The sequence below is a fragment of the Chamaea fasciata genome, unplaced genomic scaffold (genome assembly GCF_029207755.1).
Source record: "Chamaea fasciata isolate MVZ Bird 193981 ecotype frontalis unplaced genomic scaffold, bChaFas1.0.hap1 SCAF_1, whole genome shotgun sequence".
Classification (NCBI taxonomy): Eukaryota; Metazoa; Chordata; class Aves; order Passeriformes; family Sylviidae; genus Chamaea; species Chamaea fasciata.
The window spans coordinates 133,871,692-133,886,539 of record NW_027094086.1 but is presented as its reverse complement, the minus strand read 5'-3'; the positions used below and the strand labels follow the sequence as shown (position 1 = coordinate 133,886,539).

At 36.5% G+C, this 14,848-nt stretch overlaps 1 protein-coding gene across 1 annotated transcript in view; it reads right to left on the bottom strand.

Moving 5' to 3' along the window:
• The window catches only part of MALRD1 (MAM and LDL receptor class A domain containing 1), a 232,061-nt gene extending 222,327 nt beyond the window's left edge, over window positions 1-9,734 (bottom strand). The window contains exons 1-4 of the mRNA XM_066191598.1: window positions 9,572-9,734; window positions 4,942-5,082; window positions 971-1,065; window positions 728-889 (exon numbers count right to left, since the gene is read on the bottom strand). Coding sequence (XP_066047695.1) covers window positions 728-889; window positions 971-1,065; window positions 4,942-5,082; window positions 9,572-9,734 — 561 coding nt within the window. The remainder of the gene's footprint in view (window positions 1-727; window positions 890-970; window positions 1,066-4,941; window positions 5,083-9,571) is intronic.
• Between the last annotated feature and the right edge of the window lie 5,114 nt (window positions 9,735-14,848).

The window sequence follows — 14,848 nt, the reverse complement described above, 5'->3', positions numbered from 1 at the left end:
GCCTTCAGGTGTGCATGCTAAGCAATTCTCAGTAACTGCTGTAGCAAGAAAGGCCTCTCCTTTTTCTTCTCTGCTTCTCACTTTCTCTCCAGTATTATGCATAGCAGTGAGTGTACATCACCCACAATCTTAATCTTAGAGCCCTAATTTACATTTACTATGCTAATATTTTTTGTAAATCTAAATGTAAAAACATTTAAATAACCTATGGCATTTACATTGCTTTTCAGTGTCTTTGACAAAATTAAACCATATTCATGTGTTCTGTAACAAAGGCTCAAAGCTGCAATTAATAGTTAATTATAGTGTTTGTCACCTGCAGTACCCCTATAAAACAGTATCTCATAGTATAAAATGCAATGTCCTGTATAAATGAAACCTGGAGCTTAGCAGCCAAGTTAGACTGAGAATACTGTATTGAAAGTTTAGATCACAAGTATATCACCTCTCTGGCCTGCTAGATAATTTATGGCTCAATGAGACCGTTTTATTTAAGACATAATCACAGTTTAAGCAAAGTTTGGTATCAGTTTTAACACCATTAGTAGATAAGAGCAAGCTGTATTTGTTAATGCAAACCATGATCTTAAAAATGGCTTTTTTCTTGTTTACCTCATGATAGTGCTTTTTTCTCATTTACAAAATATTCAGTGCTGGCCTAATTAAAAGGTCCACAATTTATAAAGCATTGAAGAAGCGTCCTTTACAGTAACCTCAATTTACTAACCTCATACTTTTCGGTGCTATTGATTGTAATGGTATTTACATTCCACTGATTTCGTAGGTCTCCAGAAACTTGCCAGATGTTTGTAACAGTATCTTCAGAGTGTTTTTGTAGCCCCACCATAAACATTCCACCCATTTGACTGACCCAATAATGAAATTTAATCTAGGGAAAAGAAGAAGGTCTGATTATTCCAGGGAAATACTATGGCAAACAGCGTAATACAAAGAAAGTGCATCAAAATACCTGGCAAAGGTGTTCTTCATCAGTTGGAAGGAAAACGTTTGTCCTTAAAGCTGCAGAAGAGGATTGCATCTCAGAGGACAATGAGAGGAAATAAGCTATTAAAAGGAATAAAAAGAGAAAACTTAGAAGCTTGGAAAAAACCCAACAATAAAACAAGAAGAGCAATATGCACAGGTATAAATTCATAACTAAAAAGCCAGCTAGAATTGTTTCCCCAGAAAAGATTAATAGCACTTGTAGCCATTGTGTTCCAAGATTTTTTTCATGTTCAATATATTCATGGTATTGCTCCATGTTACAGCTAAAGTTTTAAGTAGGATTCCAAAATGTTTCATGTGGTGATGTCTTGAATACTCAGAAGTTCAATATTTTGGGACAAAGTGAGACCAATTCAGACAGCGGATCCAAGGACTTCAAACTCCAATGATTGAGTAGATAACATATTTGATGGCTAAACATGCAACTGCTGTAAACAACAACAGCCATTTATAATGACAGTTCAGGTCTTTGAGGAGGTCATGGAACATGGAAGAGAAGACTGTGGTGTGTTTATAGTTTGAAAACTGCTGGTGTCCGGGTTCTGGCTCCTTGGAAAATTGCTTTGAGAGAAAGATGTAGTATCCCTGTACACATTCCCAATATAAAAAGTTGTCTTCAGAATTTCAAAGCTACCATTAAAGAAACCATTATCTTTCATTTACAAAACAATAAAATTCTTTGCTTCACTTGAAAGTGGAACAGCTCAAGAGGAGTCAGTGAACTGTGGTTGTTGACATGCCCTTTGACTGATTGTGTCTCTTCCTGGCAATATTGTTTCAGACCTTATAACAGATGGAAGGCAGCCACCCTATTTTTGGATATCAAACACTGCAAGTCAAAATTTGGCTCTTCCTGGTAACTGAGATTTCAGAGATGCTAGATGTTAAAAATGCAAGATGAAAAATAAATAGAAAAAGACTCAATCTATCTTTCATTCATTTTCTTCCTTTCTCTTCTCTTCTCTTCCACTTCCCAAATTCCAAACAATGTCAAGTAACTTTTTGTCCTCTGACATTAACATGCTAATGAAAGGAGGAAGATGAAGGAGAAAAAAGGCCAAGCAGGAGTCAAGGAAAAAAAAAATCCTAAAAATGAAGAGAAATACATTAACCAAATGTGAAAGGATAGATCAAAACATCTAAATAGTTAATTTATTAAACTACCCACCCTGACCTCTCACCCTTTTGTGGAACTGGAAAGCCCCTGATGAAGCACCACCAGCCCAGTTCTGGGCTGGAGCCAGCTGAGCAATCCCCCACAGAGGAGAATTTTGCAGCCTGGTCCCAGAGCAATGGTCATGCTGCCCCCAGGTTTTAGACCTTTCCTGACTGCTCAGGCAGCACTTTCAGAGCATGCCAGCTGCAAGGGTATTGTTCCTACCCACAACAGATGGCTTGGTGTCTCTGCAGAGCCCTGTCCCTGACTCCAATCTGTTTCACTGGATGTTAGCTTCCATGAAATTTTGAAATTTTTTCTTTTAGTTCTATAAAGATTTTAATTTTAAGTTTTACACAGATAGAGAAGAAATAATAATTTTAAGAAATTCTTTGAACAGTCATTTCACATTAGACCTCTGCACAGAGAATAGTTTCATCTAGCAAAATCTAGTCGTGTTTTGTTTTGGGGTTCTTGTGAAGTGGTTGTCAGTGGTCTATTCAAGTGGAAAAAAAAGATCCATGAGAGACAGACCTAAAGAAATGTTTTGGGTTCTAGTAAATGATTACATAAATCTTCAAAAGAGCTAAATTTACCAAGGGATCTTTGCTTTTCTGCTAAAGTGTGTTTTATCCTGATGGCAGGAAGCCTTCCCTTTAACATTCTACCATAGAGCATACTCTGCTCAGTTGTCACAATAGAGAATAATTTCTGGGTTTTAAGCAAGAACCAACATAAAACTGATTACATAGTCTGTTGAGTCACCAGCAGTGGGAAAACTCAATTCACTGCCATTAGAAGATAAATATTTCCATGGCGATTAGAATCAGCATTTGGAAAATGAAAGTACAGTTTAGACATTCTCCAGGTACAAAAATAAAAGCAAATTAATACAATGTATTTAAATCTCCTTAGCTATTCTGTTCACTGATCTGAGTACACAGCCTCTCAAAAAGCTGAATAGCTACAAGTATTCGAGCTTCCTGCTACCTGGATAAAATAACTTAGATTAACATGACCACTGCACAATTACGAACTGACAGATACAACAGTGACTGAAGGCCCAAAACAAGCAAATGTGAACAATACAGGTGACTGAACAGTGTGCTTTGTGTGCAACAAACTCTTCAATTGATGATTTTCAATCTTTTGCTGGCTGTGGCTGTCTAGATAAGTCATATTTTCCCTTCCCCACCAGTTTTTTATGATTTTTAGAGTATCTTTCTGGCATTTGCTACATCCTGATGTGGTGTGTACTACCAATCATGCACAAATTCTAGAAACTTTAACTACAGCAAGACTGTTGCCTGGCTAACCTATTTAGATTCTAGCCAAGAGTTTGCTGTATTTGTATTCCATGCTTTGTGGTTTTTTAATGTGTTTCTTAATGAGAAAAGCTTTATTATTTTGAACAATTGTACAACTTGCGTACTTGAAATAAACTATTTCACGAACTTGTGTTCATGAATAGTTTGGTAGCTGCTTACATTTTTGTGCCAACATTGGTTTAAATCAACATTTATTAAAGAGAGCAACCTTATCTTTGGAACCATAATACACACAGCAGGTTGTGCCTCTGAGATAGACACAAGTGAAAACTGAAGTTGCTAAAAGCACATCACATATATAAAATTTCCTAATTGCAGAGTATCATGAAAATTTTCCACTGTGAAATGAGAACTTGCAGGAAAACCTAGAGTGGGGTTTATGGTTGCTGTTTTCTTTAATTAAAAAAAATATGAATTTGGGTTTCATTTTCATCTGCTGGTTTCTAAGCAAGTTTTCCATACATTCACCTCAAAACCACCAATTTATACTCATCATTATAAGGAACTTCTGCTTGATGGCTTGTGCAACGTGTGGGAGATGCTACTTTAGAACAGAGCAGATTTCCACACTCCCAGATCATCACAGTTTGCGAATAGGGTGTAAAGTACCTGGGCTAATCACAACAGTTGCATCCCACATAGGATTCTCTTCTGTACATGCTCCAACATTGCATGCCTGGTTTCAGGTGTTCTCCATGAGGGCTGCCAAAGCACTGCTTGTGCCCAAGAAAGATGAGAGGATGTGGATGGAGATGAAGGGAAAGAGAATAACAGAAAATAAGGAGAACTGAACATCTATTGTATTAAAGTGTGTGTCACAGAAGGAAAAACAGGGTTGATTTGGCTATAGGAAAAATATAAAGAGTATATTTCATGTCAGGACAGAGAAAAGGAATTACTTAGTTGCGAGACGCTCTTCAAGGTAAAGTAGAATCCTAAGAAGATTTAGAAAGAAGTTGGCTTAAAAGTAGACTATGAAAGCTTATCCTGTCTCCAAATACAAAGTCTTCTCTCAAAATACTTAGCGTAGTAATATTAGCCACAGATGGTAGATACACGCACTCCAGGAATTTACCAGTCCAAGAAAACATGAAAATACGTCTCAACATTTCGAAACTTTGCAATCATCAAGACAGAATTTACCACCTAATATTTCCAAAATAAGTAAAGACCACTTTGGTAGATAAACACATCTTTGAAACTGATTGCTTGTTCCTCTGTGATAACAAGAATTGCTTACTGGAATACTGTCTTTTTTCTCCCCCCTCCTCCCTTGAAATCTGGGTTATTGTAATTGCAATCACCTTAAAACAAAGACACAAGTACTCAGGAAACATGTGGTAGAATATAATTGAACAATCAAGAAATTAGCATAATTTAGTAAATTAAATAGAAACTACATAATTTGTAAGAGTCCATTGTTTCCTCAAAAAACATGAGGAGTCTTACCACTCTCATTCCCATTGGGGTCAGAGTATGGTGGTCCCATGCCAGATTGACCATTTCTTCTTATCCAGCCAGCCCGTAAATTGAATTCAGGAAAAACTTTGCATAGATTGGTTTCAAAATCACAGTTGTTCCAGGAGGAATCTAAATTGAAGAAAAGAAACAAAATTAAAAGCTTAAAAACAGAAGAAAAATGATGGGTTTTTTTCACCAGCACTTGCTGTTTAGCTAACACACAGAAACACTCTGAACAGGGCTCTGAAATAAAAATGTGGGAAACACCATAATGTTTAAATCATGAACAAAGAGAAATAGGGCAGTGAGAGACAACTGAGAATGAATGCTGGGGAAAAAAACCCAAACAAACAACCAAGTCCTTCCTTCACCAAACTAAATCCAAAATCATACATTTATATTTTATTACTATAATATATGCTCTATTCATCACAAATGTATGTGTAGTTTTCTTTTTGTAGGAAAATCTCCAAGCTATTATAGTTTATATGCAGAGATTGTGCTTAAAATACACTGCAGCTCTAAGGTGAAGAATTTGTCCAGAGTTCTTGCATGAAAAACCAAAGACTTAACATCAGGATGTAATCAAAGAGCAAATTTGGTGGGTTTTTTTTTTTGTTTCCACATCATTCAAACAAGAGACAAAACAAATTCTCAGAATGGCATAGTATCCCCACTTGGCTTTCCTCTTTCTGATTTCATCCAATACATGTCACACAGAGGTGAGGAAAGAAGGTTTTTCCCCCTTCCAGATTCTCCTGTAGAGCAGCATAGGTTGGACAGGGGAGGCAGAACACCTTTCTGGCACAGAACCCAGTTGGGTGTACAAGTTCATTCAGGCAATTTGAGGTAGGTATGGGACCAGACAAATTACTGCTCACTGAGATAGATGGACAGATGTTGGTTTTTGTACAGGTGTCAAACAGCCCTTTATGCAACGTATCCAAGCTGAATAAAAGTGCTTGGATGTGCTTGACAGGCTGGACAGCGCCATTCCTTGAAGCACTTATTGTAGAGGTGGAAGGATTTAATTAAAAAAGAGGTCTAAGTAGATGCAGCTGTAAAGAACAAATTTATTGCAACTTCAGCCCAAGCAGAGCAGCCAGTACGTGGTACTGTCTCCAGATTTCAGATTTTGTGTCCTGTGTGGAAACTTTCAGTTCCCCTGCCGTTTGCCTTACGCAGCAGAGGAAGGTGGCCAAGGCACTGCCTTCTAATTGGGATTCTGGTTAGACACAAGAGCTGCAATACCTTCACACTCCCGCTCAAATTGATGCCCACTCCAGGCCCCTGCTAACGCTCTTGCTCTTGGTCTGTGTTATAATAGTTCACCAGTCATTTTAAATAAAGTTGCAACTGCAGTGTTGATAGTCACACTACGATGTTCAGTTTCATGACTTTCACATTTATATCAGTTTATGGCAACAATTAATTACAAGGTGAGTGAGGGGAAAACAGAAATAATTCAAGCAAGCATTCCAGGTTCAAGTTAATGTGCAGATTGGCTGAGTCATCAACCAACTTCTTATTGCTGCCTTTATTCCTTAGATCTTTAAGTGGCTAAAAGGCATGTCAGAGGTTCATCAAAAGCACTAACACTGCAGAAGTATATCTGCTTGACATTGCATGAGATGCACAAAATAACATTCAATATTTCTTAAAAATTTTTCTCGTACCTGAAAATACAATTGCAAGTTAATATGCATGAAATAGAAAGAATTGTACCAATTTAAATTTAAAAATATATATAATTCATCATTGTTTTCCAAAGCAATATTCATTTTCACAGAAAATATAACTTCAAAGCAAAACAATGTAAATTTGCTGGAAGATAGATTTACAAAGGTAAAGTCACCGCTTAGGGAGGCAAAGTTCAGAAGGAAGAAATGTGAGGGATTTTTTAGATAATTTTTGCTGAATTTCCTGTGGAAAAAAATTATAAACTTCTAGGAAAAAATTCCATGTCTCAAAGGAACAGACTTCAGGTTCTATTTTGCATATGTAAAAACTCAGTTTGAGATATTTGGGGAGCAAAATATATTTAAGAGTAATTTGTTATCATTAATTTCCTGGGAAATATTTTTCTGTATGAAGACCAAATGAACAATAAAAACTGGAATTCAAATTTTTATATATTTTCACTTCAGAAGCTTCCTTAAATCTGAGCAAAGCCCAGGGAATAGACCAGGAACCTGTCACCAACATGAGACCAGGAATTGAAACCTAAGCAGAAAAATAATTTTTCAATAATCCCAAATCCCAAGAAAGAGTGGCAGCAGGACAACTCTTTGATTTGACAGCCTGATCTGCATCTTCATGTCTGACAGCTGACTTATCTGCTGAAATAACCGAGAGCATTATCCAAGCAGTCCCAGCCTGCAGCCTATCCCTCAAAGCCTACTTCTACACCTCTGGCTCATTCACATGAAATACAATATAACGTCATATTTAGGACTTTTACAGAGACCATAAGCTTATTTCTCTATACTAGTCTTTGAAGAAACCTTTAATTCTCTATTTTCACATAAGCATTTGCCTACAGTTGCATTCCCTCAACAGACAAGTGTAAAAAGCCTCCATAAAAGATAATGGAAGAATGCTCCTCTTGTTCCATATTCTTCAATTACAATTGGAAATGCTGCCTGGAGTAAATGCCCTTTCCTGGGAAAACAAGACCAAGAACAATGAGGATTTCAAGGCTAGGCAGTGGAACTTAGCATAACCACCTTGTGTGCAAGTGATAAAAATATATGCTAACCTGAGATGTGTTAGACATGTCAGGGAATTCAACAGACATCTCAGCCAGTGCCATTTAATACATTTTTGTACAGCATAGGAAACTTACAAAAATGTACTGATAGCCAATACAGTCTTAATAAATGTCTTACTTGCAGAGAAATAAAAATCAAGTAACCTAGAGCTGATTCTATACTCCTGCTCCAAACAGATCTCTGCATCCTATTTGGATAAAACAGGGATTCTTATCAGAGGAAGAAAATCTTTATGTAGCTGGACACACAATTGTTATTTGAAGAACCTGGATTTAAGTTACTGCTCTTTCTCACAGATTTCAGCTGAATTCAGTGATTGCTAACATGCTCTAATTAGCAGTTTTCAGTGTGGACAGATAGACTGAAATTTTAAAATCCCAACAAAGATAGTAGCTTCCTTTGTTGCACAGTGAGAAGGAGAACTTAGATAAGCTTTTTTCATTAGAATTAAAATTTTTGGTAAATCCGAGCATTTTGTTAGACTCAGAACAAAAATCCTCAAGGATTAGGACTACCTTATGCATCTGTCCTGGTTTCAGCTAGGGTGGAGCTAATTTCTTCTCAGTAGTTTTACAGTGCTGTGCTTTGAATTCAGGATGACTGTGGTGTTGATAACACACAGATGTTTGGGGCTTTTGCTAAGTCATACATATCCCATGGCAAGGACTTATTTTTTCCCTTTGTCTCATGCTCTGCCAGTGAGGACTTGGAAGGGTTGGATCAGTTGATCAGAGCCTGGTGCTAATAACACCAAGGTTGTAGCTGTGGTTTGCATAGGGGCCCATGCACTTCAGCGTTGGACTCAGTGATCCTTGTGGGTCCCTTTCAACCCAGAGTATTCTGTAATTATGTAAAAATGAAAGAAAACCACCAAAACAGGGGGGGGGGGGGGGGGGGGGATCATAGCTGGGAAAGGCCATGTCCACTATATAAACCGAGAGGAGTCAGCTGGAAGCACAGATGATCTGGGATCAAGAAGGGGAGGTCTGGCATTGGTCAGTGAGTGGTGAGCAATCGTATTGTATATTACTTGTATTTTTTTCCTTTTAGTCATCATTGTTATTTACTATTATTACCCTTACCATTTTTTTGTTTTACTTTATTTTTATTTTCAGTTAATAAACTCTTCTTATCTCAACACACAAGTCTCACTACGATTCTCCTCCCCATTCCACCACAAACAAGCAAGTGTGTGGTGTTTCATTTCCAGCTGGGCTTAAAAACATGACCTGAAATCATTTGCAGCACCATTTTGCAGTACGGTATTATGGAAATACTAGAATTCTGATGCAAATTTACTCAGACAATAGCAGTTAAAATTCACTCTCACCGCTTAGATCAATTCCTTACAGGAAACAGCACCAATTGTATTCGTAACCAATGCATGTGATAAAGATTAAGCTGGGATAATCAGTTCATGAATTCAAGAAAATTTCCCATCTTGTCTAGGCAAAAAAATTTCCAATATAAACGTTGTAGCTTATACCTTGATCTAGGTATTTTGTATTAAACCTGAATTCTATCAAACAAGTTTCCAAAAAATTAAGGAAAAAAAGTATTACTTGCTGAATCTTCATTGAATTTGGATGAGGAAACACTTGCTTTGCAATTTAATATCCATATGAAGATTCAAGAGAGTCTTGCACTTCACAAATATTGAAAAAGAAAAAAAAAAAAAAAAAGGAAAATCAAACTGAAACTGGAATAAACTTTTCTTCTAAAAATGAAGAGGGTAAAAAAAAAAATCCAAACATTTTTCAGCATAAAAACATCCCCCCTAGTTCTCTCTGCTGTCACATTCGCTTACCAAACTGTATCACACTTCTGCTAAGGCCCCCCAGAGTTACCTTGTTTCTTATCACCGCTGTCGCCAGACCAGTTGGTGGAGATGCACACTTCTCCAGGTGGAGCAGAGGAGCCATCACCACGCTGGCATCCACCAGGTCTGGATGGCTGAGTATGCCCTGGAGCAAAGCAATACAGCACACAGATGTATATGAGTCTGTTCATGGGCTGTGTTACTGTCCAAGCCTTCACTTGGAAAATAATTACTGAAACTGCCTAGTACTGGTCATGAAGTGCCTTTGACCAAGCTGTGTTTACACACATCTCTCTGAGAGAGGTTTTTAGACCTTCATTTTCTTAATCTGCAGCTTACAGGAAGTATGGCTTCTGCAAAGCAATGACTTTCAACCTGGTGTGTCTCAGGATAATATTTAACTGAATATAACATTTTATGATTAAAAAATATTGGCACATGCTATGCAAGTCATACTGTATATCATTAACTTACTGATTGGATTTATTGCTCAGTGGTTTGAAAATATATTAGATAAGAAAATAACAGGGAAACAGAGTAGAATTACTAAATGACCAACATTTACAAAGATCTCTGTTTGCTCAGAAGGAGTTGACAAATGCTTACAAAATATGTGAAAAGTTTGTACATCAAATGTAAAAAAGAGTGGAGAAATTCGCATCAAAGGGTTTGCAAAGCAGTGCACTGGCTTTTGTCTCCGGCACATCCTGGTCCTTTGTATGAGGATGTTTCAGTAACACTTTTCTCCGTGTTTCAATGTTTCACCAAATTGCACTAGTTCTGGCCACACCTTTACACCAATGAGTCAAGGACCTTCAAATAGAGAAGGGGGACTTGGGATGGAGATCCAAACAATCAAAAAAGCCAACCTTGTGAGAGAATACTGAATTAACTTGTTTCATTCAGCCTAGCATCACATGAAATTAGGGAAATTGTTTTATTGAAGTAGCTTAAATACTTTAGATGCTCCAAACCCAGGGATGGAGTTCTAGTAGGAAAAGGAGATGATTATTGCAAAATTTGCAAGGAAAATAATGGTGAAAACTAGACAAATCTGGCCATCATGTAAGTATGGCACTCCTTTAGTAGGAACAGTGGGGTGAAAAATATTTCGCAAGTGGCAGCTTGTAACAAGTAACTGATGCCGGCAGGTCTGGATATTTCGTCGCCTACAAATTCACAGAATCAAGTCAGGGGAATGCGCATTCCACCATGCATAACTCTGATTTGTCTGTTAGCCCTGGTGAGCAGAAATAAGACAAGATATATCACTGTAACTAAAGCATGCTAATTGGAATCCACAAGTGCCATAGTATCTGTAAAGAGAAACATACAAACTCTGCTTCTAAGGGAATAAATCATCTCTATTTTTTGCAGATCTGTATTTTCCTAATGTAAGAAATCTCTTGTCAGGGAACAGAGACTACTATTCCAACATCACTTGAAGGAAAGAAGTGCAAGGTCTGATGCAACTTCCTATTATCTTCAACACCAGAGGCAGGCACATGTTTATTGTGACAAAGGTTCCCATTCTGCCTAGAAAGCATTTTCCAGCTCATTTGGTTCAGCTCCACCCTTTTCATCATTATTTCTGTGGACATTGTTTTGGCTGTTTTATTTTAATGTTTTGTCCTCAGGCCATAGGGCTGTTTGGAAAACTTCCTGATGAAAAGTGGGGCTACAACTAAATTAAATAAGAATTCATCGATATATATGTCTATGTATATATACATTCCTCACGAATGCACATCATTGAATTGTTTTCTTCCAGTCTGTAAGTACAGATTAGACTAGAAGCTTACATTAAAAACAGAAACAAAACCAGAACACGTGCCATATATTTTCATCTGACTACATTTGTAAAAGCTTAAATATTTCTGCTATTCAACAGCTTTCAATTAATTTTCTCTAGCGTATAATATTTTATCTTATTTCTTTTTTCCTCTATATCTTTTTAAACTGCCCTCACACTGCTAAACATCACAATACCAGGATTTCCACATCTTCCAGCTTTCTTTCATTTTATAAAACCTCCCACTGCATTGTTCCCAACTGTTGCACTTCTATGCCTGTAGCATAAATTGGTATACGAGTATTCTGAGTCAAAGGGTAATTTTTACAGGAACTGGTTTCTATTTCCAGTTTAATATACTCTAAAAGGTTCATAACAAGCAAATTTGCACAGTACAAACAATTGAAAACCACAATAAAATCTGTTATGAGTAAAAATAAATGAAAAATTTATCAAATAATCAGAAATATTTAGGGTGTAATCCATGAATCTTTAGTAAATAAGGAGAAAAAAAATTTCAGTGAAGGTCTAATAGAAAGTGAAAAACCAAAGAAAAGGTGTCTCTTATTTATTTGTCAGGTGTTTGGCTATGTACATGTTGGGCATGTTTCTTAACGGGTGCAATGATTCAGCCCTCTTGTCAACTAAGAATAAGAAAAACAAAGGTTTTAAATATCTCTGAGAATCATATAAAAAGGAGAGTTCATAAGAAGATGACTCAGAAGCAAAGGGCTTTCAGGGAATGTCAAAAGGACAAATACTTTAAGTGCTGAACTGGAAGCACACTGAAAAACACAAAGAAAACAGAGAGGGAGAATGAAAAGCATAAACTGGCAAAAAATGTTCAGGATGTCAAGAAAAGCAGAAGACGGGCACTAATCAAAAGATATTCTTTAAAGCACTAGAGAAATATTCCAGAGAAAATGAAGACTGAAATGAAAGCAAGCAAAGCCAGACACTATGTCTATTTTCAAAGGTGTTTTAGCAAACAAGCAGATTTTAAAGGAAAAGAAAGTTAAAGTAGAAAACTGCTTGAATTTACACCAAAGCTGGATTTTTCTGGCTTATCCTAATTAATTTAAGGTAAGACAAAACGTATTTCATGTAAGTGAAAAAAATTGCCCACTCAGCCTTCAACTTAAGTAAATCTCTTGAAAAAGTTTCAGATATTTATTTTAGGAGTTTTAAAAGGTTAAGTCTTAGAAAGAAGTCCAAACAGGCTCTGAAACAGGGCCAGAAAAATTTTGCATTTTAAAATCCATCATTCATGTGAACAGAAAGTTATTTGCTTAAGCATAAAATGGGTTGCAGTTAGCAATTCTGCTTTAGGTGTTTGTAGAGCCAGGTATTATCACCAATGAAACAGGAAAGAACTAAAAAACTGGGATATGAGCTTCACCATCTGAAAACATGTTCAAATTTTGCTGCAAATACTAACTTTCTTTCAGCAAAAAGTCTTATAGAGGAGAATAAAGTCACCCTTTCAGAATAATCAAAATTTCATTAGGTTTAATATAACTTTTTAATGGCAAATTTGTAGTCTGCTTTTTTTTAAAAGAATGTGATTAGACTGGGGAGCAGTACTGTGCCTGTTTATGAATCTTTAACATATATCTCCTTTTCTTCTAATACAGAGTTTAAGTAAATACTGTCAATTTTAACAAAATCCTCCAAAATATTTTTATGCAAGACCATTTTTAGCCAAGTTTTAATAAAACCACTAAAACTGTATTTTTAAAATAATTTCCAAAAATTCAGACAAGACTTTATTTTGGGAGCCCCTTCCCAAAAATACATTATTCACATTATCATACTAGCGTTCTAATTTTAAACTGTCAAATTGTAACTGAAAGACTTCTGTACAGTAGCAGAAAGTCAAGCAATCACTGTTACCCCAAATGGATCCATTTTTAACAAGAATTGACAGAATTTTTTTACTTTGATGTGAAAGGCAATAATCGCACAGTATCTGTTTTCAGCTAAGTGGCACTAATTCAATATTTATCTTGAAAGAGGACTAAGACATTAATATATTTGAATAAAAAGGTTCTGGGTAAGTGTTGCAACCACTCATCTCTATTTGCTAAAAGAAATTAGTGAAATCAATTGAGAGGTTATAATCAAACTTAATGCATCTTGGAACAAGAGCCTTCCTTTCTTCTTTAAGGAACATAAATAGATCTAGCTTTCTTTCAAAGTTTGGAGAAAAAAAAGTGCATTATAAAAATTAAACCTGAACCAAATGAAACAGTTCTTCTATCCATGTCAGCTCACCTATCCTAACCTTGGTTGCCAGAGACTGGACAGCAATCAAGGGTATTACAGGTAGCAGAGGCAGGAACACCTTCTCAGGGCAAACCACCCCAAGTAGTCTATCTCTGAGTGAAACGAGTCCTTTAGATGTGTTTTTTAACCGTAAAGTAAGCTTACCCTTTGGTATCACTTTTAAGAATGCAAGTGAGGGCAAATAAATCCTTTCAGTGGTCTGTCTGCTTCTGTCATACATAACAATAGTTAGAAAAACCATCAAGATCAGGGACAAATCTGGAAGAAAGCAATATCCCTGGGCTCATCTCCCACCGCTGCAGCTAAATCAGCACAGCTCAGGTTTGTGTCTCCAGCAATATTAATCTTTAGTCCTGAAACACGCCCACATGCCCAAGAGCTGAAAATTAGGCTGCTAAGATCTAGACGGAGTCTCAACAAAGTATATAGCTTAGTAACCAAGCTAGAAAAAAAACCCCAAACTTCTCCATCGAGTTTTCCCATATTATTGATTTTGTCCTTAGGACATCTCTGCAATGATACTGCTCCTGAGGATTTCCAAGCAGTCATGCTCGCTCTATATATTTCTATAAATATCTCCTGAAAAAGAAAAAGAAGGTATGTTATTACAAATCTGTCTTGGTCAAAACTCCCCTTTATCTTAGTTTCCTCATCCATAAAAAAGTAAGTGGTCTGAAAATTTCTGAATTTCTCTGATACCCCCTGATAAATAAGACTTAGTAGGAACTAATAAAGCTGAGTAATCTTTCTCCACCCGTTGTAAGTCAGCCTTCAATATAAGGGCAATATCTTGATATACAAAGAAATAGTATTCCACTAAGGTAAGAGAGGGATACTTTTCAGCTCAGATATAAGATGAAAGGATGGTGCTCTGTACAGAGAATAGGTCCTTTGAAACATACTTTCAGAGTGCAATTAATATGAAGTTCAACTTTATGCAATGAAGGTACAGGGTTTGGGAAAAGTCCTTGAAATTAAAGCACTCAAGAGCTTAATGGTAGAAGCTTAGCACTTACAATAAAATTGTTTAAAACTTCAGAGTACATGCTTCGCTTGGCAAAAAAAAAAATATCACAGGATAACTGCGTGCTGCCTCAATAAAACAGTTCTATCCTAAGTCTAAAATGCCTAGTAATACTTCTTAAATTAAGCCACACATATTAAAAATTTTATTTAGAGTAATCACTTTTCAGTTGAAGCCGTGCATTACTTAGAGCTGTTTCACAC